Below are 27,259 nucleotides of genomic sequence, written 5' to 3'. Positions count from 1 at the left end.
AGATTTAATTTAGATTAACTGTGGTATATGTGCGACTCTTGTGTCTCAGCAAACAGGATGAAATACAGTTTGTATGAATTTGCTGTTTATTAACAGCCTTCATCTTCTCTTAAATGCAGGCATTGTCATGTTGAATAATCTAGTCTGTCACAAGCTGATAGCATCCCTGTAGCTCTTGGCTTGTAAGGTACGCAAGCTCTTTAGTGCATTTCAGCTGCCCTTTGCTGTGACTTTGATAGGAGATGACTGGTATCCCTTTGACATTGTCAGGCAGAGAGGGAACACTGGCTGATGGAACAGAGTAAGAGTTTAATGGTAAAGAAAGGAGAAGGGGGGAATGGAGAGTATAATTCCCATATTACAGAAGAGGAACCATTCCTTTCTTCTCTTTCCCACTCCCAACGCCTCTGAAATCTGTACAGGGTTAGGAATGAGTTGTTAACATAACTCATTAACATGAGTTTCTTAACATAAGGCTTATAACCCAGCACTGTAAGGAGGCATCTTTTTCCACTTTCTATGCAGGAGGATTATTTCTATTCTCTGGTTTTTATTACACACTATAGTTAGACAAATTTGCTTGGGAAGGCAGTACAGTTCGGTAAACTTCTAAGGTTCGAACCTGAGAAAAAGACTACCACTCCAGTTTTAATATTTTACTCTAGACAAGTTTTTGTGGAGTGTTAGAATATTGCTTAATCTTAAAATTCTGAGCTCAAATTTCAGATCTTTTCAGAGATAGCTGGAAGTGGCAATTTAATAGTGCTTACTGGCCATCTGTTCTGTCTAGTTCACCACATGGTAAAGCTGAACTGAGCCAAAACATGACAGAACAGTATGTAGCAAAACAACCAGCTCTGGTATGCTAGAATGGACTTCATCTGGAATTGCTTGGACAAGTTATTCCACAGAGAAGAACAAATGTTCTTCTCTTCCTCCCCTTCCCGCACAAGCATGTGGCTGTTTCTGTAAAGAGCACTTGCTGGACTTTGGTGAACCAAAAGAGCTTACCAGGATCAGCAGAGAGATCTTTGCTCACTCCTTCCCAGCAGAATCCCTTCTCAATGGGTGGGCACCAGAGCCAATTACAGCCCCTTCGACTAGACCTCTTGCTGTTGCATCCTACTGACTTGCTTGGATACTAATTCTGCCGCCAGCTGTCCCTTAATTTGTCCATTTTCTGTATGAAGGTGATGACAGTATGCAAGCAGTGTAATCTAGCTGTGAAGGACCATCCTCCCTCCAAGGATTCAGTGTTCCTGAAAATTGGCAGCTCCAGGCAGAAGGTTCAGCCCAAGAAGCTGGTGCCCTCCGAATGCCTTAGATAACTCCCACAGTTCCTGGCCACTGGCCATGCTGCTTGGGGCTGATAGTCTAAAACAACTGGAGAAAATCATGTTGACTATTCCTTAGCTAGCCCCTTAGCTGGTGCATTTATTCAGAAGAATTAAAATATAACCCTAACTTAGGAGATTCAGACATTTTCAGTGCTGCACACATGGGGCAGCAGAAGGACTTAGTGGGTGGGGGGCAGACCATGAGTCTGGGGTCACTGTCAACTTAAGGAGCATCACTGATCTGTCAGTTAGGTGGGTGTGAAGTAGAGATCAACCTCCCTCACCTTCCCAGCAGCAATTGTCCTGTTTTCTTCTTGGCTGCCTATGCTAGCTAAGTTTTCATATCTCATCCTGAGTTCCTAATGGGCCCAAAGAACACAAGTTCAAGAGAAACCACGGTTCCTCAGAACTTCTGCAGCCAACTTCTGCAGAAACACTTGGGATTTACACTTGCTTTGATATCTAGACCATGTACTTTTTTGCCCTGTTCTAAAGTTTGGAAAGTGCAGAAGCTTTTGAGGCTGAGAACAATCTATTTATAGAGGCTAGCTTGATTCAGAACTTCCTGGCCAAAGACTCTTGCTCTCCCTCAAAACTAATGCAATACACATGGCTCCCTAACAAAGATGATACGGCTTAAAGGCTCCGAACCTGCCAACACACTCCAAGTCATGCTTAGAACCACAGGGAGTATCTAGCTGGATCCTACAAATGCATAACAAGATTAGAATCGGGATAAATAGAAGCAGCAATTTGGGGGAAAGCATTGAGGAAACACTGGACTTTGATTAGAACTGCATTTGGATCTTTATAGAGATAGTGCTGGGAATTTGGTCCCAGCTTAAAGAAGGCATAAAAGTAATAAAAGTTCAAAAGTCCAGGATAGGAAACTTGAAGAATGGGTGGCTGTTGCATGACAAAAAGCAGTGAGACGGGCTAGATGGAAGACAGAACAGCACACTCTGCCTTGCAGATTATCCTGGCTGCTCTCCTGGGCTGAAACTAATCAACATTGGACTAGGTAGACTCTGGTTCTGATTCATTGTAAGACAAGATCAGATGTGTTCACATTTATATCCCTAGTGCAGCCCTCTTCTGTTGGAAGGGAGGTGTGGAAGTCTGGAGCCCAAATAGGTATTACTTTAGTCCTGCATCTAGCAGCCCACCTTTTCTGTTCTCTAGGGTAAAGAAAAGCCAGAAACAGTCCAGCCCAGAACTTAAAAAATGCTAGGTTCCCAATCTAGATTGAACCTAATGCATCTACTTGAAAGTAAAAATGAAGAGGAACACAGGTGCCATGTAAATTCTTAAAGTAATGCCTGCCTGCTCAGATGCTAGAGCTGCTCACAGTTTATAATTAGTCAATGCTTGGCTTTAGTTTTACTTACCACAGTTGACTCTGTAGGCCCTCCCCAGACTGGGCTAGGCTATGCGATTGAAGCTGTGGTTGCACATGAGAACTGTTTCTCCTTCTTAGATAAGACCTGTGGTGTTACAGCTGGCAAGGTGATGTAAGAGCAACTGTTACTGTTATGCAATGGACTCAAGGGGGAGAGGATTGAATTGACATCTCATAGCATATGAAGCTGGTGAACTACATGTATTACTTGCTGTGTCCTAAGTGCTGAAGAGAAGCAGCAGGCCCTAGCATTTCCTCAAGACAATTGGTAAAAACATTGACATCTCTTTGATTGTGCATTGTGTTTTGTTTGACTACATAAAGTCATGCATGCATGTGTAATATAAAATTTTATTTTTCAACTATGTGCCACTATTTCTTGCTCTAATGTGCTTTCATAATTTGCTTATAATTTATCCAAGGATGGATCTACCATGTTTGCAACGAAGGTGCAGAAGATAATACCTAGTTGAATCAAATTTATTAAATGTTGGAATTTTGGGAAACCCCATTTACAGGAAACTAGATTTGTAAAATCTAATTGGGCCAACTTATGACAAGGAAATCGTGACACATAGCTCACAGTTCTCCTCTTTGATGCACACCTTAACATGTTAAGGGGGTTGAGAGTGTCAAAGCCAAGAGCAATGCTGCCAGGAGGCCAGACTCTCGCTAGACAGGCCTTCTAGCAGGGTCATCCAAGGCAGAATGGTCAAAGCTGAGACATCAAACTATGATACATCAACCCTCTTCAGGAGTAAAGATCACATCAGTAGAAGAGAATGGGTTAAGGGGATGAAGAAACTCCTACAGGGCAGCTACTGGGCAGCAGCCGTAGTTGAAAGTGACACTGGTGGAGAATCATTTGCTTGGCTCAGTCATCAGCTCAGAGGGAGATTGTAGCCAAGAAATTCAAAGAAGACTGTGACTTGAAAGGGCAGTAAATGAAGGAACTAGAAAAGATCCTCAAATGTAAAGACAACTCACTGGAAAATAAGGCCAAAATCATCCACACTATTGCATTCCAGATGTATGGGTGTGAAGAAAGCTGGGCAGTGAAGAAAGCTTACGAAAAGATACATTCAAAATGTGGTGCTGGAGGGAGCTTTGCAAATACCTTCAGCGGACAGAAAGACAATCAAGTGGGTTCTAGATCAAATCAAGTCAGAGGTTTGTATGGAATCAAAAATGACAAAACTATAGTGGATATACTTGGCATATCACGAGAAGGTAAGACTCATTTTCTTGCTAGGGAAAGTTAAAGGCAGAAGAGAAGAAGGAAGACCAAATATGAGGTGAATTGATTCCATAAAGGAAGCCACAGCCTCTGTTTACAAGCAGAGCTGGCAAGGAAAGGAGATTTTGGAAGGCATTCGCTTATAGGGTTGTTACAAGTTGGAGATGACTTGGTGGCATATGTCATCAACTAACTTATATTTCAGCCAACAACTTTTTGTCCCTCATGCTGGAAACTGCTCCAGAAAGTCCCACATGATTCTTCATGATTATTGCATTACATTTATACTCCTCCTTTAAAGAACATGAGGCAGTTTACAAGGTTCTCCTCAACTCCATTTTATCCTCACAGTGACTGGCCCGAAGTGACTCAGTAGCTAAGTGAGACTATAGAACTATTAGCTAAGTGAGACTCTAAGCTTTATGACATACTACCATACCTTGCATCTTGGCAGACATTTATAGGAATACACACTATTGGAACATAAAGCAGCATTGTGACTGTTGTGCTAAGGTGAGTAAAACAAATAAATGGAGGGCAGGCGTTACAGCAGGACCCCCATATATGGAGGGGTTATACTCCAAGCCCCCCAGCAGATGCCTGGAACCCCAATTCTAGTCAACACTACATCTGTGTGGGTTAGGGGCATAGGATGCCCAAAAAAGTGGGAAAACTGAATAGCTCTAGAGAAAAACTGTGGATATCTCTAGAATTTTCATGCTGTGAGACAAAATGTGAGTGAGATGGGCTAGTACCAAGACAAAGACCATGGTGTTCTGAAATGGAGTACATAGTTCCCTGGAGATATCTGTGCTTCTTCCACTTTCATGTGGGTCCTGCACCCCTAACCCCCATAATTGTGGAGGGCTAACAGTCAGCCTCGGTTCAATGAAGCCACAATAACTGAGACAGTGGATGCAGGAGTCCTGCTGTATTTTTAACATGGAAGCCACTTTCCAGTGTGTAGAGAATGTAGACAGCTAGCACTGGCTCTGGAAGAGATTGGTGTGGTATGTTATAGAATGAAACTCAATCTCTCTCTTTTTCCTGGTAGCACCAGCATGATCAAACTTTGGGTGTTAGCTCTTCTTTGCTCCAAGACTGAAAGTGCTGCATAATAGAGAGCATCAGAAAACACAGCAAGAAACTGCTGAGGTCCTTCAACCAGGACTCCACTGAGTTGAAGGTAGCCCCAGTGCTAAGTGGAGGTATTACAGATGTACCTTTTCATATTGGATACTTTGTGAATGAGGGGGAGCAATTTTCTCCTCCCGTTTATGAGTAATGCGACTCAGTGTATCTGAGAGTTTCCCCCTTCCATTTGAAAGCTGTAGAAGCAGAACCAGTGTGAGGACAGCTAACCTAGGCAGCATACAATAGCATATCTGAATTTTGTTGAAGATGGAACATCTCAGTATGAAATGTATTAGAGCTGAAATAAAATCTGAGGTCTCCTCTGCCCTGCAGTCATTTTGAAATGGTGACTGCTTATGTGACCCAGCAAGTATAATTCAGGATGAAGTTGTTGTGAGCCAGAGGCAATAAGGCATATGGGGCATTGCAGGTTCTTAGCTGAAGGCATGAGACCTCGTTGCTCTTGCACATCCATTCGCCCAGAGCTGACAGGTTGTCGGACACTCTGCTTGCTTGGCTGCAGTCACAGAACTCCAAATGAGCCATGTTTAAGTCTTCACGGATTCTGTTCTTTTCAAAAACATACCCAAGTAACCCAAGGGCATCATTCCTTGTGGCATGTCCACACTAGCGGAAGGGGATGTCACTGCCAGTTAACCTCAGTCCAGGTGCATTTCAGTTTTTCAGTCCCAGGTTTTAAGAGGGAGAAAATTGATGCCTTGACTCGCACACTTGATAAACATGGAGAATGATCGCCACATTCTGGGACAGTCAGTGATCAGCACGACTGAGCATCTGCTGGGGAGGAGAGCTGCTCCTGCCGGCCACAGCTGCCCCAGTCAATCAAGCCTGGGTCCCTGCTCCTCCCATTCCTGTTGCTCTGCCAACCAAATCCCCTGCCATCAGTCAAAACGGGTGCCCCTGCCCACTTCTGTGCCCTCTCCCGTAGAAGGAACAGCACATGTCCCCAGGCCTCTTGTTCCTGCATGAGAGAAAGAGCAGGTGATGGGCCATTGATGGGGCAGAAGGGAAACAAGGGTGCCATACAAGTGTCCGCCTACCTTTCATTGGCACACATGGGAAGAGGCACTGAGGGAGTCTTTCCAGGGCCCCTGATTCCTGCAGCCTGCACATAACACTTGATAGTGTAACCCTCTCCCCCTCCATCTGCAGCAACTGTTTAAGTCCGTACTTAAACTGACATGGTCAAGTCCCCTGCCCTACTTTGTCTGAACAAAGTTCTTTACACAGAGTATGGAATATGCCAGGGAAGCCTCCTGTGGTAATGGAAATCATTCCACAGTTAGTGGCCTTGGACACACACTTGAAAATGAGTTACAGATGGAGGGGGACACATGCAGCTATTTGTGCTTGAAATGATGCTTATGATCTTGTTCTAAGTGGATTTACACAGTTCAAGAAGTCATATTTAACTGTATTGAGCCATAGGCCTGACGAGTAAACTTGCATGGCAGTAAAGTACAACTTGCCAGCTTTTGAACTCCAAGGATAAAACAATGAGGCGCAGGAACCTGAGAATTCTTGCTTTCTATGTACACCCTTTCCATGCATTCCCATACTGATTCTGCTTCTGTTGGTTTCTCTACATACCCTTCAGAATATCTTTGGAACTGCCATCAGATTTCTGCCTACTCAGCCACAGTCCTTTTGTTTTACAGCTTGCAGCCAGCCTATGCTGGATCAGGAACAAAAACAAGATTGGAAATCCTCTCAGCAAAGATGGATGACTTTCTAATCTAAAAACAGACTAACACTCATCAAAAATCCTGGATGATTATCTCTGTGCTAAGCTTCATAGTATCCCATCAGAATGAAATAAATGGGTGGGTTTGCACAGCTGAGCCGCCCTGTGAATAAGCCAGGGTGGGTTGATTGTTCTCAGAATAACTCAGTGTGTCTGACGGATGATCAGGCTCACCATGGGTTGTTCTCCCCTTCTCAGTCTTCCAGCTGGTATCTGAGTGTTAGTCACAGAAAAACCTATTTTGTCTCCTGTTCCTCAATTTTTTGTTTGCCACCACTTTTGGTTCCAAAGTCTCAAAATACACATATTTTTTCAGCCCCAACCGATGGCCAAATGTGTTCCTTTTTGTTGTCTTTAGGAGAGGCACAAATGCACTTAGGGCTGATGCCTAGTCAAAGGCCTTCTCAATTTCATCTGTCAAAGGAAATAAAGTGTAGCTGGTGAAACCTGACAAGGCAAGGCTTCACAGAGGCTGACATGTGCATCATTGCCAAACTGTCAATTGCAAATCACAGGTATGTGTGTGTGTGTATGGGGGGAGAGGCGTACTGATAGGGGGTGATGACAGGTTCTTCTTAGCAATGTAATCTCAATTTCAAGTGTTAAACTGACAGTTCTCAGTGCCCTTCATATTTTTGACACTTTTCCAGGTCTCCTGCACCCACCGTCCCTTTTCTTTCAGCTCCCTTTCAGAGCATTTAATTCTGACAGTTTTTTATAAAGAACAAAAAGCAACAAACCATTCCAAGAAGGTACCTGGATGGGATGGAGGGATTCAGGCCACTTAGCGGGGGGCAGGAGTAAGGCCTGCCTTTCTCATCCTATTCTGTGACCTTTGAGAGATTTTTTAAGAATGTAAACATTAATTTATACTATGTATATACTACTCCACAAATAAACAAATTCACAGTTTCCATAGCTGGAAATTAGATATAATGCAAATTTTCCCTCCACTTACTTTATAACCATGAAATCTGTGTATTTTTTTCTGGTTTGGGAAATTTGCATATGTTTAAAACTGGGAAATATAAGCAGATATCGTAGTTGGAAAATGTTATACAGTTATACCCCTCCATTTACTTCCTGGCTGTGAAATTCACATTTCTTTCCCAGTCAGACCAGTGCAAATTTTCCAAACAGTTTTTTTGTTTTTGTTTTAAAGAAGGGAAAGAGAACCTGAAGAGAGCCAGTACTAGACAAAGTAAATGGGACACAGACACCTGCAGACCAATCTTCACCAGCAAACTAGCAATGGTTATTCCAAAGTGAGGAGCAGTCACCTATTATTATTATTATTATTATATTTCAATTTATATTCTACTATACTAAAGACTCTCTAAGTGGATTACAGTATTACATAAAATAACAATGTTACATAAAGTAACAGTAATAAAAACAACATGCAATAAAAAAGCAATACACAGCCAAGGTCAGATATCACTGAGTTTATTTATTTATTTAGAAAGCTTCTATGCCGCCCCATTCGCCGAAGCCTTGGGGCGGCTCACAAAAATAAATAAATTATAACAATATAAAAACAATATAATTGGAGACGTCCTGGCCAAAGATGTAAAATAAATAAATAAACAATATTAGCAATTAAAATGACGTTTAAATAAAAAGGTCTTCTCCTGGCGCTGAAAAACAAATAACAACGGCACCAGGCAGTCCTCTCTGGGGAGCGCATTCCATAGATTGGGCGCCACTGCAGAGAAAGCCCTCCTCCAAGTACTTACCCTCCAAATATCCTTCACGGAGGGTTCTCAAAGCAGGGACTCTCCCGCTGAACTTAAGGGGTGGGCGGGCACATATGGACGTAAGCGCTCCTTTAGGTAACCAGGACCCAAACCATTAAGGGCTTTATAGGTCATAACCAACACCTTGAATTGGTCCCGGACTTCAGTGGGGAGCCAGTGAAGCTGGTGGAGAACTGGAGTCATGTGAACATAACACTCAGTCCCCGTCAGCAGCCTGGCAGCTCTATTTTGAACCAATTGAAGTATCCAGACCGTCTCCAAGGGCAGCCCCATGTAGAGCGCGTTACAGAAATCAAGTCGGGAAGTCACCAACGCGTGTGTCACTGTCGCCAGGCAGTCGTTCTCCAGGTAGGGACGCAGCTGATGGACCAGCCGAAGCTGAAAGAAAGCGCTCCTTGCCACCGCTGTCACCTGAGCTTCCAGTGAAAGCTCTGGGTCGAGGAGCACTCCTAAGCTGCGGACCTTGTCCCTAAGAGGGAGTGCAACCCCATTCAGGACTAGGTCAAGGTCCCCTTCCCCGAAGCCTGATCCACCAACCAACAGGACCTCCGTCTTGTCTGAATTGAGCTTCAGTTTATTGGCCCTCATCCAGCCCATTACCTCGGCCAGGCACCAGTTCAGTACAGCCACTGCTTCACCTAGATTGGTAGAAAATGAGAGGTAGAGCTGGGTATCATCAGCATACTGATGATTCCCCAGCCCACACCTCCTAAAGACCTCTCCCAGCGGTTTCATGTAGATGTAGATGTTAAATAGCAAAGGGGACAAAATGGATCCCTGCGGTACTCCATGGCATAACTGCCATGGCACAGAGCCATAGTCCCCCAGCATCACCTTCTGGAATTGGCCATTGAGATAGGAGTGGAACCACTGCAAAGCAGTGCCTCCAACTCCCAATCCCGCTAGCCTATCCAGAAGGATACCATGGTTGATGGTATCGAAAGCTGCTGAGAGGTCCAGGAGAACCAACAGAAATGCACTCCCCCTGTCTTTCTTCCTGCACAGGTCATCGTACAGGGCAACCAAGGCAGATTCAATACCATACCTGGGTCTGAAGCCGGACTGAAATGGGTCCAGATAATCAGTCTCATCCAAGAGTGCTTGGAGTTGTCCTGCCACCAGTTGTCCAACACCTTGCCCAAAAATGGGATGTTGGCCACTGGTCTATAATTAGTAGCCATCTCTGGATACAGTGACGCCTTCTTCAGGACTGGTCGGACTACTGCCTCCTTTAAAGGGGCAGGTACCTGGCCATCCCTCAGAGAGTTAAAATATATATGAAGGTTAAAATATATGAAAGCTAAAAAAATCCAGGTATAAAATCAGTTCTTAAAATGTCTGGAGAAGAGGACTGTTTTTTCCTGATGCCAAAAAGATTGCAAAGGTGGTGCCAGGTGAGCTACTTCCAGGATGCCATTCTGTAAGTTTGGCACAGCCACTGAGAAGGCTCCTCTTCTGTTTGCCATCCTCCTTACCTCCTTAGAAGATTTATCAGAAAGGCCTCCTCAGCTGATATTAGGGACTGGGTAGTTTTCATGGGAACAAGAGGTCCTTCAGGTATCCTGGTCCCAAGCCATTTAGGGCTTTATATGTTAGCACAAGCAGTTTAAATTGGGCCTGGGGCTCAACTGGTACCCAGTGTAACTGATATAATATTGGGGGGATATGGGCATACACACTTGCTTGTACCAGCAGTCTCACCACCCTATTCTGTACCAGTCAGACTTTCTGGACTGTTTTCAAGGGCAGCCTCACATAGAGTGTGTTACAATAAAGCCAAGAAGTTGCCACAGCATGGGCAAGGTCACAAAAAGTGGCAAGGGGGGTTTGCCACTGTCACCAACCTGCTGCCTAGCCAATTACCCACAAATAGCATTGTTTTTCCAGATTTGGACCATATGCCAACCCAATTGTGAGTTAAGCAGCCAAGAGAACAAGCCTTAGGTTATCAGTGTGGCTTGTTGCCTCCAAAGAAGTCCCCCTGCAGGAAATGCTCTCCATTCAGATGACGCAACAACCCAGTGTGGCTAGATGATGGGTTGTCATGTCACACAAACCCAGCAATAGTTGCATTATGCTTTCTTGGCTAGAATGTTCATTTGCGCTGGAAATGTCTCACTTGTGTGTTAGCAAATGTCCACATGTATGCATGGCTGCACAAAGGTGACTTGAACCTCATGTATGAAAACGCCCAAATCCTTTAGTAATCACCTTACTTGTGCTATGTGAATACTTACAATAGGTTGTAGATGGAACCCCACTGGCTGGTGAAGGGGGGAGTGAGGGAGCATTGCTCCTTCTTGCATCCTTTTCCTTCCATTGTCTTAAATTGAAAGAAAAATAATAAAAAAGGAACAGCATCACAAGACAGATGCTTCTCCCCTGGGTTGGTCTCTCTCTGTGTGTGAAAGTGTGACAGAGATAGAGACAGAAAGAAGTATTCTTATTCTGCCTGTGAGGGATAGGTTCAGTGGAGTGGAAAAGAAAAATCTCTTGTTCTGTTCACTGTTCCTTAACTTCTTCAGTAAGATTCTCTGAGAGAAGTGCACAGAAGGGATACTTCCATAAAGCTTGCACGTATAAGCTCAGTTTTCCTCTTAGCATTTAATGCAGGAGCCAAGTTTGCACTAGTACACCCTGTGCTAGTACTTTCTTCATCCCTTCCTTTCAGTTTGTCCTTAGTTGGCACTTGATGGGCAGATCCTTACATGTTGCACGCCTGCCTGGCATCCCCTGTTCTGGATAGTAGCTGTTCAGACCTATTTCAGCAAAAGTATGGCCTTGTGAGTTGACTTCCTCTGCTTTGCTCGAGCTTGAGTCAATTGAATTATGACCCATTATAACTAGAAAATGGTCCTCCGTTTCTTACACTGAGTGATGCTGGCTTAAATCGCTGCATCTGCTAGTGAAACCCAGCCCCTTCTGTGAGCGGTGCTTTCTGTTGCTGTTATGCCCTCGTCAGAAATGCTGTCCAAGCTTCTGTCCACCAAACTTGATTGATTGTGGGTTGTATCCAGGCAATGCCAGCTAAGCTTGGGAGTTTGGGGGAGCTTTTAACAAGTCATTAAAACAGCAGCCTATCTGTTTTAGGCAGATGGAGTACCAGCTTGAGTGGTGGTGTTGGATTTCACTGGTATGACTTATACCAATAAATCATAAAAACACTTATCCTAGTCAGTGCTATCATGTCAGATTTTGTCAGAGCAGAAAGAAGATAAGAAACACTCTTAGTTTGAAAGCTTTGCTCATTAGACTTTTTTTAATGTTAGGTGTAGAAATAATCCAGCATTTCATTTTTTTAAAAGGTAGTGTGGAAAGTATAGTTGGCTTGATTAGGTTCAGAGAAATAAAGTACATGTTACCTCCCCAGCCATACACCGGTTGGGCAGGTTCACAAGCATGACAAGCAACAGTGGCAGAGGGGGGCTTCTTACCTTGCTTGCTTTGTCTGAACCTGTCATTGTATTTTAGTATGACACATATGGTTTTGAGAAACCACAAACAGAAACAACCGTCTGTTCAATGGTTTCTCACAATTGCGTGTTGTGTCATAAAAACCAGCAAACAGAGCTTGTCATGGCACTGAGTCCAAAACCATAGAGCTGCTTGGCAAGAGTGGTGCATTGCCACTCTTGCCAGGTGACGACTAACCAGAGAGCACCACTGACGACTGCCATTTGCAAGTGTTGGAGGGGTCCCCACTTCTCCTGCCTCCTGCCCTAAAGTGGCAATGCCAGGAGAGGGCAGTACTGCTCAGTTGATTCCCTCTGCCTTCTTGCATGCACCAGAGCAAAGTGCCCCATGTTCTGTTCTAGGAGCCTGAGAAGTGTTTGCTGATTGGGATGAGACAAAAGCCATCCTTGTGCAAAGGAAAGGGCAGAAGCCTGTCAGTGTAGCTTTCCCTGTTTCCTTCTCTGACAGGGCGAATGCCTACTCTCCTTAATGTATGTCTTTAGGAGTATGCCATTGAGGTGGGCAAAAGTGGCCATAATGAGGTTAGACAGAAGTATTTGCAGAATTTATCTGCTGTTCCATAAGTGTAACTAGGGAAAGGTACAGAAGTTAGAAGCCGTCTGCATTTCTTTTCTTCAGTTTTGGGTCTGAGGAGCCCCTGGGTTGAACAGAAGGCATTTGTGCTCATAATTCAGGGGAGATGTTAATTTCTAATGGTTTCCCCTGGCTGCAGCTCCTGCTTCTTCATCACAAGGATTTCTTGGAGAGTCTCCAACCCTTGTGGAGTAAAATGTTGAGATGGTAGGAGGGACTGCAGCAAGAAGTATCAAGGAAAGCCCCTTGTGAATCTCCCAGAGAGCTTTTTTGGCTAATGGGTGGAATAGAAAATAAATAAATTGCATGAGTGAAACAGTGCCTGCTCTTTTAAGACTCCAAACCAGAGTGTTTAACCTCTTGTAGTCAGCGACCAGTGGATGGGGAAGCAAGTGGAAGCAAATGTTTACCTTGTCCAGCAATTTTACACTTGGAGCCTCAAAGTGTTATGCTTTGTTGACATAAGAGTGCTGGCTTAGACACACAGATCAACCCATTGTAGGCTTTCTAGTTGGAGATGACAGCCACCACTTGTGCGCACTTTATTTTTTGCCGAATTCATTAAATAAAAATGGGCCTATGCTGAATACTGTATAATAAGTTTTGCCAAGAAAAGCATCATTAACATTCAGCAACTGAATCTAACTTGACTTCTTGCCCCAAAGCAGTATGAGGAAAGCTAATTGGCTATTGTGAAGGAAGATTCTTGCTTTTAGTCAGATGAATAATCAAAGCACAGGGTAAACAGAGGAGACCTTTCTCTGCTAAACAAATGTCTATATTTGTGCCTGGACAGCAATACACTTTTTTCAAAAAAGAGGCACATAACTTTGCAAGTGTGTTATTATGGAAGATTTGCCAGCCTGCAATGCCAACAAGGGGAGAAGGAGTCCTTCTGTGGAACAGTTTTTTAAAATTACAAGTGGGCTTTCCAAATGGTCACAGATGCGCCGCGATGCTTTTCTTGTGTGACTTGCAAATTAGGATCCATAACCCAGAGTTAAAAACAACAATCTAAAAACAAATGATGTCATGTGTAAAGTTATTATTACCAACACTTCCTATTTTAATATCATCATTAAAATATCATTTAATATCATTAAGTGGCCATTTCAGTTTAATGTGACAGATAACAAACGCTGCATTTAACGAGTCTCCAAACATGCAGTCTGCATAAACAAACGAACAAATAAATGGTGAAGATCTTATGAGTTGGATGCAGCCTTTAGTCATGCTCAGAGCAGACTTATGAATATCGGTCCCAATGATTTCAGTTTGGTCCAAGTGTGGTGATGTCTGGATCCAGTTTACAGTACTTGAAATGCCCTTCCTCCAGGCTTGATAAATGGCTTGGTGACAACTAAGCTTCCAAGCAGCAGCTTGTTGTAACAATTAAGTAGCTAGTAATTTGGGAGGATTCCTCCTTTTGTGTTGATAAACAGACCCTTTGTGGAAAGTTGTTCTAAAAGTCTGCAAGTTTGAAAATGCAAATGGATCATGAAAAGGGAATCTGGGGGTATGGTAAAATGCAACTTAGATGCAGTTGTATGGTTACGCTATAAAGCAGAATTGTAAACATGTGAGTAATGTTCCAGAGTCCAAGTACATAACCCAATTCACAGAATGCGCTAGAGCTTTCTCTTACCCTGCAGATGGAGGCAGTGTGTGTCCATTCTAAGCTTATCTATCTTCAATTCCTCTAACCAGAGGTTTAATAATCTCTCTCCAATATCTGAAGAGATATTTCCAGCCTATGGATTTTTTTATTGATGGGTTCTCTGTTGTTAGCCGGTCAGAGAACAAGTCTGACAAGGAGCGATCTAGCCATCTTCACTGTGGAAGTTTTTTTGATCCCGTAGGCACTGCTGCAGGGAAAGTGAGGATTGATCAAAGGGTCAAGATGCAACAGAACCGAGGCATTAGATGTGGAAAATGTGGAGTTGCTGTAGCAACATCACTGACCTCCATGGCTCTTAAAACACAGTTGTTCACTGAGAGCCCTTGCACAGTTTGAAATATTAGTTCACTACATCCTACAGATTAAGCATATGTTTAATCTATCCAGCGCTGCGGTTTATTTTTTCTCTGAGCAAGCCTATTTGTCTGCTTCTAAAGTACCCCTACCAATTTAACCATACATTTTCTTTACAGTTTTTGTTGTGCTGTAAATTGAAGTGGGTTGTGTTTGATCCAAATTACTGGGTACTTGAACTTCAGAGAAAACAGACTGTAAATATTCCTGACTCTTGAGCTCTGAATGTTTTCTGCCACTTGAAAAATTGAAGAAAAGTCCAATGTGTAGTAGCCTAAAAGGAACTGGGGCCAATGAACATATGGAGCTCATGTGGGTTCTGGAAAGCCATGTCAAAAGGGCTAAAAAATTAAAACAGGTTCCTCTTTTGCCCTCTGTATCCATTTATAAGTCCCTGGCATTGAGAGAATGTGACAGATCACAGTGAGTGACATCTTCTAATCAAATATTATGCAAACCAAACTAGCCTTCAAACAGAACCTCACACTTGGATGTGGCAAAGGCAGTGGCTGCTGTCAGTGACCTTTGGTAGAGTTGTGAGGAGGGGGAGATGCAGAGTTAATGCTTCAAGTTGCTGTTATTGACTGCATCTGATAACAGCATGCTTGTTCGTCTTTTTATTCTACAACACATATATTGCTTTATAAGCGAAGGATATGATGCTTCAAACATTAGTACTGCATAGTTTTTATTAATTTGCACTGCATGTATTTGACATTTGGCTTACACGTGAGTGAATTAAATGAGGTTCTCTCCATGGAAGTACCTGGGTTGCATCCAAGAGTGAATTAACCCTTGAGCAAATAGTATTGTGGGCTAATTTGGAGCTAGTGGTAATTGGCTCAAAATCGCCCCTTCAAATGCAGAGGCTGTGTGAGCATCTGCTGCTGTGATGAGATCTTCCCAGTCTAAGGGCTGTTCTTACTGTGTTTTTCATGCACATGGGGAGAAGCCTGACCATCCATTGAAGCACATGAAGAAACATGATGACTTCCCCAAACATAAGCAAAACAGCTTGTTTGAATGTAGAAATGGAACTTACTCTTTTACAGTTTGTTTGGACTCAGCCATTTGTGTATGCTTTTATTTGGTTTTCTTGGAGGGAACAGATGTTTACTAATAACCTCTTTTCTACCTCGGAGCACTGCACATATTGTTCATCATAAAATAATTTGGCCAAGCAAGGCCCCTGCGTGTTCCCTGCTGATGCTCGTCAGTGCTTGCTTTGACTGGGCTTGCACGGTCACTGCAGCTCACTGTGGCTTATTTAAACCAAAGTGAATTACAGTGCACGGCAACAGCCATTTCGAGTATTTATCTTCTGACTGGTGCAGGAGGTTGCCATGGCTTGCCTTATCATCAAAACCCAGGCAGCAAGGGTTGTTGGAGGCTTAAGCAACCCTCAAATAACCCATGCTCTGTTACCATCAATATTTTCTTACATTGTCACTCTTGCCTATAATTGTATGTGGGAAAAAGAAAGGAATTGGCTATGTACCCCTCACAAAGTTATATGACAGAGTTGAAAAGATTACTCTTCTTGCTAATGTCCCAATTCTTAATTGAATCCCAGTGCTCCCAAATTGGTTATTTATTTGCTTCTTTCTTTATACCTTGCCTCCCCGTTACAGTGACTGTCTGTAGCTGGGTACCCTCCAGATGTGCGAGGCCACTGCTTCATCATTGGCTATGCTACTAAGGCTGGTAGGGGTTGTAGGCACCACAAGTCCATCTGTCCACCATCTGTACAGCCACAAGTCATCCAACCCCACATTACATTTTATTGAGTATGCGATAGAAGTGTAAGACACCTACATGGTTGGCCAGCGGAATACAAATCCAAACTAGGCCTGAGTGAACAGATAGGAGAGGTGAGATAGGCAGTTGAGAGAGCAGTCGGGGACTACCTTTTTCAATGTGGCTAAAATGAAATGGGAGAAAAAAACAATCACATTTTTCTTTTCCAGGAAGAAGAGATGCCAGATGTAGAAATTGACATTGACGATCTTCTTGATGCTGCTAATGAAGAGGAGAGAGCCCTCAAATTACAAGTTAGTTTGATTTTAAGAAATTTGGGAGAATGGTTAGGGTCCTGGGGTAAGCTAATTTGTCAGGCTAGTAAGTTTAGAACAATTTTTAATCAAGGAGGTTGCAGAAACCAGCAAATCAATGCTACCACAGTGCAGAATAATTAACCCCCGCCTCCAAGTCTGTTACAACACAGAGTGATGCAGTCATATATTAAAGACTTCAGTTTGGATTGGTGACAAAAGAATTAGCATCCCTGCTTTGCCAAAATTGTCCAAGGGCTTGCCAGAATGGCTTGTTCAGAATGTGTCAGAATCCGTTTACCTGTTTCCTTCTGTTGGGGCAAGCAGGAAGCCCTAACGAAGGAATTGCTCCATAACCTCTCCTCACTCATACCTTAGTTATGCCTCTGAACCATTTTTATATATGTATTTATTCAATAGCTGAAATTCTCTAGGCAGTTTACAAGCCAAAGCTTAAAACTATAAAATCCAACAACAGAGTAAAACACAAGATCCAAACCTTAAGTTTAATGCAAAATAATAGCAAAGTAGTAAAAGCCAGCAGCATTGCAAAGATCTAAAAATGCAACAGTATAGTTTTTAAAACCGAAGTGTAAAAAAAAGTCTGGGAATATGAAAATAAATTCACAATATAGACACCAGGTGAGCCTCTGTGAGGAAGGCATTCCCCAGTCTGGGTGCCACGACTAAGGCCCACTTGCTTCACCTCAGCTGATGCAGCACCTGGAGATGGTCCTCTAGGGATGATGCTAGAGTCTGGGCAACTACATGTGAAAGACAGTGACCCTTTGGGTGACCTGGCAGCCAGTGCTGATCATGTGGCACAAGTGAAGATTATCCCCAAAATACGATTAAGGTAGTGTATATTTGAATAGTGACTGTAGTTTACAACTATGGGAGGAGCAAGCTGGTTTCATATTTTCCCTTAAGGCATGGGGCAGGGGAATAGAAAAGACACTTAGGAAGGAAGCTGTGTTTATAAACAATTTGTGCTCTTTTCATCTTCTAGGAAGCGCTTGTAGATTGCTACAAACCAACAGAGGTAAGCAAATACACTATTTTAATTTTAAAAGCATGCTCTATTGTAGAGTGTACAAAGCAGCTTTATTTACTCAACTGTATTAGCGGAATTAAAATATCCGGATAATCAGAAATTTAGATGTACATGGATTAACATATTTGAATGTTGTTTTTGTCATGGCACAATTTGAATTCTAAGTCACGTTAGCTTAACAACTATTATTTAGGTGCAGAGCATGTCATCTGCATCTGTTTTGCACTCAGGGCACTGCATTCTTAACTTTTTGGGTTAAGCTTTTCATCATGCTGGAGAATAAAAGTAAATATTTGTACATTAATAGAAATGCAGTTTAGTGGGAGAACATGAGTGGGAACAATATGAACCATTATGCTGGTAAGCAACTATTTTAAATATTACAAATGAACAAAGCAGTGTCTTGGGGGTCAGAAGATTCTTTGGAGTCCCAGATTCAAAGTTGGAGACAGAGCTTTGATTCCCAGTCTCAGAGCTACCCGCCCCCTGCAGTCAGCATGGAAGAACCGGGAGGAGGCGGTCAAGAAGACAATAAAGGGGGTATTCTGGGGTGCAGAGAAGGCTGCACAGTTTACCCCACAACATATCTTGTTTTCTTCTGCAACCTCCTTCCTTCTCCTTCTAAAGTGCTCCAAATAGATGGTTAAAATCATTATTTAGCACAAATGCACAGCAGGAGGAGTGAGGAGGGGGAGATTGCTTCTGCTGCTCCTCCCACTTAGCCTGGAATGCCCATAATCCTTGGAGTTTGGTGGCTTATGTGCCTCTTGATTGGATTGATCCATTGCTTAGATAAACTGACAATAGTAATGTTAAGCAGAGTCTGATATGATGCTCGTAGATTACAAGAGAGCTTGTGTAGTCTTTCAGACTTGCCTCTGTCTGTCTTTGATATTGCAGTCTATCTGTTAGAGTATGGGGGTTCATAGTGAAAACAGTGGAATTCTTGGTGGTGTGGCAGATTTCAGCAGTAAGTGGAAATAGTGTTTAGAATTATTGTCTTTTTAGAATATTGGTGAAATGAAATCTAAAAAGGTGTGCCAGGTTGTTAGACAGTAGATCTGTGATTGCACTGTGTTTGTACTTTAAGTACCCATCTAACAGTGCCTTGCCTTTAAAAACATATGCAGCCATGTTTAAATCACCTGATGTTTTCCTCTTGGCACAATGTCTTGTCTCTGCTTGCGATCTGTTGTCAGACGGAGGCAAATACAGCAGAACACTAACTTACAGTCAAAGCAGGCAAAGGTAGCTGGGGAAATTCCACCTCTGGGTGATGATTTGCAGTTCCATCTATTCCAACACTCTGCAAACACATGTGTGCAAAAAATATTTATGACAATGTCTTGTGCTTCTGCAGTAAAATATGCTCAGGATTTTATAGATAATAATTTTGCCTGGCTTGGCCTTGGCATAATAGAAAAGCATTCCTTTATCAAGTTGTGATTTATTTGTAAATATTCCTATCTGGTCTTCCTGGGCTGATGGCAAAGCAAAGCTCTTTCCATGAAGAATTATCTCCCATCTTACCTTTTGCTGGTCGTGAAGTAAACCTGACACTGAATGGAGCTGGTGCATCCTGCTGCTATGGTATTAATTTGCCAGACCAGCTGTGGGATGACCTGGTGCAGGTTCACTTATCACAAGTGTTGCAGGAAACCCTGCTGCAAGCACACTCCTGTGTGGACATCACCGATGAGAATATGTCCATCCTTTAAGTAGTTGCCATCTGATCATGAAGTTCATTGGATGATTTTGGGCCACAATATAAATACATATCAACATAGCTGTTCAAGTAATTTGATTAGGTTAGGGTTTCCAGCAATAATTCGTACAGTGATTGTGTGTGCATATGTGTGTGCGTATGTAATGTCAGCTTCCAGCATCTGGACCCTACGTTATGTGCTTGCTGCAGGCAACAGTGGTGGGAGGCTGGTAGCCTTCCCACAAAAATCATGCAGAGTTAATGCTGTGTAGTAGTTAGCAAGGGTATCATTCCTGTGTATTAGCCAGTCCTTCATAAGAAGTTTTACAATCAGTCCTTCATAAGAGTTGGAAAGATGGCATAATTTTATAATGTATTTTTCTTTTAAGACAACTCTAAATCAAGCATCCTGAAATTCTATTATCTTACTTATAATGAGGCCATTCGCATTGTGTCACGTGGGGAGAACTGTAGCTCATGCTCAAGCACATGTATTGTTTACACAAGGTTCCGGGTTCAATCCGGAATGGCCTTGAAACAAAAGGCCTTCCTGAAACTCTGGGAAGCTTGACAGTCCATGTAGACAATAATGATGTGAGCCACCCCGAGGCTTCGGCGAATGGGGCGGCATAAAAATGTTTTAATAAATAATAAATAATAAATAAAATACTGGGCTGGATGGACCAATGGTGTGAATTTGATATGAGGCATCGATACAAGACAGCTTCTCACTTGAACATGTATTTGGCACCTGCACATAAAGTTAGGCAACACATTTGGATGTCTTCCAAGTATTTTCCAGTACACTGCCCCATTGACATTGGCTCCATCAGCTTCCACTGGCTCTCGGGCTGTGTTCTGCTTCCATGGCATAAAGATCTCACAGGGAGATCATTTTTTTCGTGCATGTGCATATATGTTTCCTCTTGTTCGTAAGAAATGAATGCCACAATGTGTTTGGCTGCCATACCTCAAAAGCAAGTTTGGCTGGAGGATGCCAACAGGTAAAAATACTGTTTGGGCATATGGCAGCAACCTGGCAGCAAACAACTTCTTTGCAAGAGAATGTCCATGCATTTGTGCCTATAATAAATGGCAACAACGAAGAATCTCCAAATGGGTGTGTGTACATGTGAATGAGAGAGAGGGAGAGCATGTTGGGGGTGGAATGGGATGACTCAGAGTGAAACAACCTGTAAATGACTGGAGTGTGGCTCTACATTTTACACACAACTGTACCTGCCACTTGGCACTTACTTAGAGCTACTGTTACATATGCAGCTGAGTGTTTAAAATAACTTCGAATGTCCATCCTAGTTGCAGAATCCCTGTGGAAATTCCTGGGATGCATTGAAACTTAAGAAATGTATTGCCTAGAAGGAGAAGCCCCCTGGCTTTACAAGTCTCTAGGACATATTTGGGTATTGTAAATGACTGATGCCTTTGTACTGTTAATAAGCACTTTGTTCTTTTTCCAGCTAGCAGCTAGATATAGAAGTCTTTGAAACTTCACAGCGGAACAGATAGTGTTTAATGATGGTGCCATTAATGTTTGAGCAGGAAATGTATGTAGCAGTCTTTGATTTATTCAGATGGAGCTCAGAATGGGGTCATGAGCTTTTCTTCTAGAAGCCAGTCCATATGTTTTAAAATGTATCTGTGCGGCATGAATAACTTGAATTGGCTGCAATCTTGGTGAAATATTTTTTTAAACAGATGCTTGCCCAAATCCATGAGAAAATGTGATTGCCTTTCTAGAATCAGGATTTTACCTTGGTTTGCAGAAGCTTTTGCCTGGCTTACTCAAACTGGGTGATATTCTTTTTGATTCTTCAGAAAGTGTTGAGGAGGCAAAACTTTCCACTCTTTTAGCTGACTTCAGAGTCTGTGTGTGAGTTTTTGGTACAGACAAATATATTTGGGTGTTGAAAAGAATTCCATTTCCTTGTCCTTAGCCAGAGGGCCATAAACACACAATTCCTGTTTACGCTAACCTGAGTGTGGGCAACCTGAGGCTTTCTAGATGTTTTTGCCTGGAATTTCCATCATCACTTGCCTATGGTGGCTGGGACCAATTGCAGGCCAAAACAGCCAGATTGCTACAAGTTGCCTGCCTTGCCATAGGTGAAAAAGTTTGGTACTAGAAGGCATTCTGCAGGTATTTCCCCTAGAGGGAACCAAGACAAAGGAACCACATGGTGCGTTTCCTTCCTTTTGGAAGTGAATGGGGGCTTTTCTTTCCTGCTGAAAGTATTTCAAGGGGAAGCTTGACACTTGAAAGTTCAGCAATAGGACAAGATCAGTTCCTTCTGCTACCAACATGATTAGGAGAGGACATTGGCATGACCTATAGTATGGTAGAATCTACCCTAACGTAAACCAAGGGAATTGCAGTGGGAGTGGTGGCAGCTAGTGGTTTTTTATGGGTACCTCCTTTCATAGAATCTTGGCAGTTTCATCCAGTAGGACTGCTGGGTTTTGGAGAGAGTATTTTGATTGAATGTGTGTTCATTAATGGAAGCTCTGCTTGAATCCTGCTTTGAAGATGGTTGAATAGCTATTACCTGACATGTGAGAACGAATTTTGAAGGCTGCAGTCAGGCCTGTGTTTTCTCAGTCATGACCAGTTTTTCTCAGTCATATCAGTCATTACACAATTTTATCTCTAAATGTTTCTTTTTGTAGGATTTTATCAAAGAACTGCTAACTCGGATAAGAGGGATGCGGAAGCTGAGCCCTCCTCAGAAGAAGACTATATAACTGAAAACCGAGTCCTCTTGAGAGATGTGGCCACTATACTGGGACTTTTGAATAGAACAACTTCTAGTTTGGTCTTTATCAGCAATTTATTCTTACTTTGAGGTTGAGTTCTGACATTTTAATGAATTTGACCATTTCTGTTTTTAAGGCTTTTTTAAGTGTCATTTTTTTATTTTTTTATCATGGAGATCCATATTATGGATGCTGCTTTTACTACCTGAGAATGATCAAATTTTGTGGGAAACACCACCCTGAGGAAGACTGTTGCTGTCCCAAGCAGTCATCCTACTTGAAGAATTCTGTATAGAACTACTTGCAGGTGCTGTTCCTTCTCAACCAGTGGGGTTGTTCATTAAGTTATACATCAGACTTCTGGATGTAAGGTTCTTGTGCTTATGTTACATATATTATCAAGTGAGTTACTATTGCTTCACAGGGGTGGAAGGAAAACGTGATCTAGGTGACTGTAAAAATGGATGCTGTAGCAGACATTGTGTGGAGGGGGAGGGGGGATGCAATTTGTTAAAAAGTGAATGCTGCCACTATTTCTAAATCCATTGAAAGTATTGGGGGGATACCTTCATTCACAAAACAACATATGAGCAAGTTCGGGAATTTTAAGGGCTTGATTTTGTAGGTGTTGAGCTTATTTTATTGACTTTGATGCTTAGCCAGATCATCTCCTCTTCCCCTCATGGTCTACTAAAATAGTATTACTCTACTGCCAATGGGTTGCATATAACACTGAGAGAAGGGTCAATGCCATCTAAGAGAGGCTGCAAGCAAGGGAGATGCAAGAGAGACCAATCAGTGTAGTTTTGGCCCAGTTGTTCCTGTTCTTGTGACAACCAGAGTATCAGGCCATTCTTTCAATTGGGCATCAGCTCTGGCATGATGGGTAGGGGAGGCTGGTTTATAGTCGTGCAAGCAGGATCCCTGACACTTCAAGAAACCATTCATTGCTAATATGTTTCACAAGCTACCATCTGCTGGTAGATGCTAGTCTGGCATTTTATATCAAAGGTGCTCTGAACATAATTTTATTTTTTAAAAGAATAAATACATGTTTGTGAACTTTATGTATACTGGCAAGCTTTTTTAAATGTATTTAATTTTGTAATGTTTTATCAATGACTTTATTTACTAGATATTTACTCAAATAAATGCAACAAATTGGGGGTTTGTTTTATGTGTACTTTAACTATTGTAGAAAACTGGAAGTTTAAGATGACTTAACATTGCCAACTTATTTTGTGTATATGAATTATCAACTACCTGAAAGTTGTGTCAGTGTGCAGTTTCTTCATGCCAATGAAAGACTTTCAGCAAACTTATTTATGGTGAATGATTTCAATGTAAATGTTCCCAGGAAGATGCGTAAGATCAGAGAACGCTTCTTGAGAGAGGACTGTTAGCGCTGCTAGCCAGAAAGCATTGTGTAGCTATTCTGTCTTTGTCTCCTTAACAGACTTCTTTTCTTGTAACAAATGAGATAGAGAAGCAGTGGCAACATACAGGAGCCCTACAAATGAAAGAAAACATCTGGATCCCCATAACATTCAGAAAATGAGGGGCTTGTTGAAGCCTAGTATGGATGCACCCTGACCACATTTGAACATTTAGTGTGGCATCTGTCTTTAAATATAATTTTCAGGCTAACTGGCTGGCAGAATATCCTGCAAGGCAAGATACTGTTACAGTTTGTATAACATTTGTGCATACAGTTTGTATAATAACTGTCCTTAAAGGAGAATAAAAATACATGAAACCCTTTTCCTAATGGGTGTCTCCTCATACCCCATATGTTCCTTGGTAGCCTTACCCAAAGGGAGCACTTCCATTTCAACACCTACTCAGCATCTGAATTTGAGAATTTCACTAAAAGACCATTGAAACTCGACCATTAATCTGGAGAAAATTTCTAGCATGGCATTCCCATGACCCAAAGCAGGTTTGAACAACATGCAGCCCAGCAAATTTTGCGGTGACATCAGAAAAGCCACCCTTTTTTAAATGGATCAAAGTGAGTATGTTCTTTCCTCCTGTTTCAGAGCAATTCAAAAACTTTCTCAGGGCAAAAGGAATGAATGGAAACTGGGAAAGCTGGCCTTTTGTTGCCATGGAGAGGGGCAGCTGATCAACGAGTCTTCAGCTAGCTTGCCTGGACTCTAAAGACTTTGGGTCTTTTACAAAATGGAAGCCGGACTGTCAGTCACCTCACTAAGTCAAAATCACCGCACAAACGTGTGGCAGACTTCCGAATAGCTCAATAACTAGGAAGTACTTGTTGCTTGTTAAGAATTGGCAGTGAAAGAACACAAACAGCAATACTGAACAGAACTTTACTGAAAAGTCATCATGTTAATCCTACTGCTTTTCTGCAAGGTAACTCAGTGCTGCCTTACACCCTGAGTTCCCCAGCACAAGAGTTGCTTCACATGGCATCCTCTTTGCAGCAAAGATTCCCTCCCCCCGCAGCCCATTACAAACTTGGAAGCTCTGGGCTAAAAAAGAATATCTGTTTTCTTTGCCTTTTCTCTCATGTGTGAGCATCGAACAGTGTTATGGCTTGTACTCCTATGGATTTCACATGCTGGAAATTCCTTTGTCCCTTTACAATGTATCTCAGAGCGGAACTGAATTTTAAATCATTTCTTGGCCGGTTTTACTTCTGGAGTCAAAGGGGCTGGATTCTTCCTTTGGGCAACACTGTAACTTCAGTGATCCAAGAGAATTACTTCTGATGTATTGTAAGATGAGAGTGGGACCCATTGAGCTGATCTCTCATTGTGATTCGCCTCTTGCATGCTGTGTGGGTGTCCTCTAGCAGTGGAGTGACATTTCAATAGCACACTGTTAACTAAAACAGCAAGGAACCACATTTGAGGCTTAGGCTTTGTAGGGTGGGAAAACTGGCATGGGCAGAGTCATGTTTTTCCACAGTGTAATTTCATTTGCTTTCAGAAAATAGGGGTGCCATTAAGTCTCTCCTTGGCTAGTAATGAATGTGGCTTGACACCCATTTCTGGTGTTTCCTTTTAAAGCAGAGCCAGTGCAAGGCTTTTGGAGACATCTCTATAGAACTCCGCATGCTGAATGGCAGGATCGCTGCCAGATTGGTGGGCTTCATGGTGCGACCAAAGTGACTGTAGCTTTCAAGCATTTCCATCAGTATCATCTTATGCCAGCATCCTCCACTCAGTTTCCCTCCAGATGTTTTAGAGTGCAACTTCCATCATTCCCAACCACCGTGGGAATTTGCATTTCAACATCTGGTTTAGGGAAGGTTGTTTTTTGTATTAATATTTATAGAGTCCAGATTTCTTCCTGGCCAGTCCTAAAGATTAGATGTTGACCACCTCCTGAGTAGAGAAATTGAGCCATGGGTGAAAACAAAAACCCAACAGGCCAACAATCAGAAGCATCCTACCTCAGTTATCTGAGTTAATTCTTAGCCTCACAAAGCTTAGAAGGAGACCTCGAACTTACCGAATGCTTACCTGACTACCAAGTTGGCAGCATTTATAGTGAGAACATTATGATTTTCAAAGCCAGTGCCCATTAAACTAAGAAACCTGTATTTCCCAGGATGGGACAAGGTACTTGGAAGCTCCAGGATGGGTGAAGTCCTTGCATCCCAACAGCAAAATCTCTGCATTGTGGTGGCCAAAACTGGCGTTATATCCATGAAAGTTGCAGAGAAGCAGGACAGATGTTGGACCTCCTGTCTCTTCAATTCCCTGCCTGGACCTGGCTGGTTGTGGAAGTGGCAGGAGTTAGGGAGCTCATAAATTATTTGGATTAGTGCTTTAATCCACAAATTAGCTTATGTATGCAGCATTGAACTGAACAAGAGCAGCAGTGTGAAAGGTTCCTATCCCTTTGTCCGGCAGAGGTACTAGTAGGCTGGGCTGGGGAATGCATCTTGGAAATGAAGCTGATTCCCGATTATGGCATGTTCTAGCCTTGCCACACCTTTGTGGGAATCCATATGATGAGCATCTTCAGCAAAATGTCCAACTCCTTTCTTCTTATGCAGCCTCAATGTCTCAGGCATTCCCTCCTTGGTGCACAGATTGGGGCTGTGCACAGATGGCTGCTCTGGGGAGGAGAAAAGCCATTTCTCCAGCAGTTTGTTTGGCTACATCTACAAAAATCCTGAATTTATTCTGGGCCCTATTTATCTAAAAGTTTGAACATGCATCAGAATTTGGAATGAATTAATTACAATCGTACCCCTTCCACTTTGTGCAAAGATTGTGAAAACTCTTTAAACATCAAAACCCCATGACAAGGTAATGCTCCATGGAGCCTAGCTGCGTTTTCCTGCCATCGTATATGTGTATTAAGCACTAAGCATGAGACATCTTTGAGTAATAAGTATGAATTTCAGCAAGGATTTTATAAATCACTTTTTGGCATAGCAAATGTTAAATCACATTAAAGGAAGGTAATATAAATAAATAAACTTACTGTTTTCAGAAGGGAAAGCAGAAGAATCAATAAAGCTTTTTCTTGCTGGGATCACACTGATCATTGGACATGGGATACAGTTTAAACAACTGCTTCTAGTACTTGCAGGCTGTTGAAACGGCTAAGAATACGATTTATTTGGTTTCTTATCACTTCCTGCTTATAACTATGCTATAGAAGTTTGGTTTGAAAGCCAATAGAAAGCTCTATAAACTTGTAAGATTCATGCCTTAAAATTACAAAGGACATCCTTTGGTTTCCATATCAACAGTTTACAGGACTGGTGAATGCTTACAATGCTAAACCCCTTAAGATGTCAAACTTTTTTCTATGGCGTGTCCTTTCTTTTCCCTCAGCTGTGCCTTTGGCATAGGCTTGAATTAGTTCATTCTATTGACTTGCATCTAGGCAGAGGGCTTAATGTTTTCTCTCCCAAAACCCTCTTTTTGGTTAGGTCTGATACTGAAACAAAAGGGCGAGCTAGGAAATTAGCTGATGGGCCTCTTGG

General features: G+C 42.4%; 1 protein-coding gene across 1 annotated transcript in view; it reads left to right on the top strand.

Moving 5' to 3' along the window:
• The window catches only part of PPP1R14C (protein phosphatase 1 regulatory inhibitor subunit 14C), a 50,993-nt gene extending 28,390 nt beyond the window's left edge, over positions 1-22,603 (top strand). The window contains exons 2-4 of the mRNA XM_044448838.1: positions 16,676-16,759; positions 17,769-17,801; positions 22,204-22,603. Coding sequence (XP_044304773.1) covers positions 16,676-16,759; positions 17,769-17,801; positions 22,204-22,278 — 192 coding nt within the window. The 3' untranslated portion in view covers positions 22,279-22,603. The remainder of the gene's footprint in view (positions 1-16,675; positions 16,760-17,768; positions 17,802-22,203) is intronic.
• Positions 22,604-27,259: the final 4,656 nt, after the last annotated feature.

Source organism: Varanus komodoensis, unplaced genomic scaffold (genome assembly GCF_004798865.1).
Source record: "Varanus komodoensis strain SLA01 unplaced genomic scaffold, ASM479886v1 scaffold1, whole genome shotgun sequence".
In the NCBI taxonomy this organism is placed as follows: Eukaryota; Metazoa; Chordata; class Lepidosauria; order Squamata; family Varanidae; genus Varanus; species Varanus komodoensis.
The sequence above is the reverse complement of the archived record's forward strand: the minus strand, read 5'-3'. Positions and strand labels throughout refer to the sequence as shown.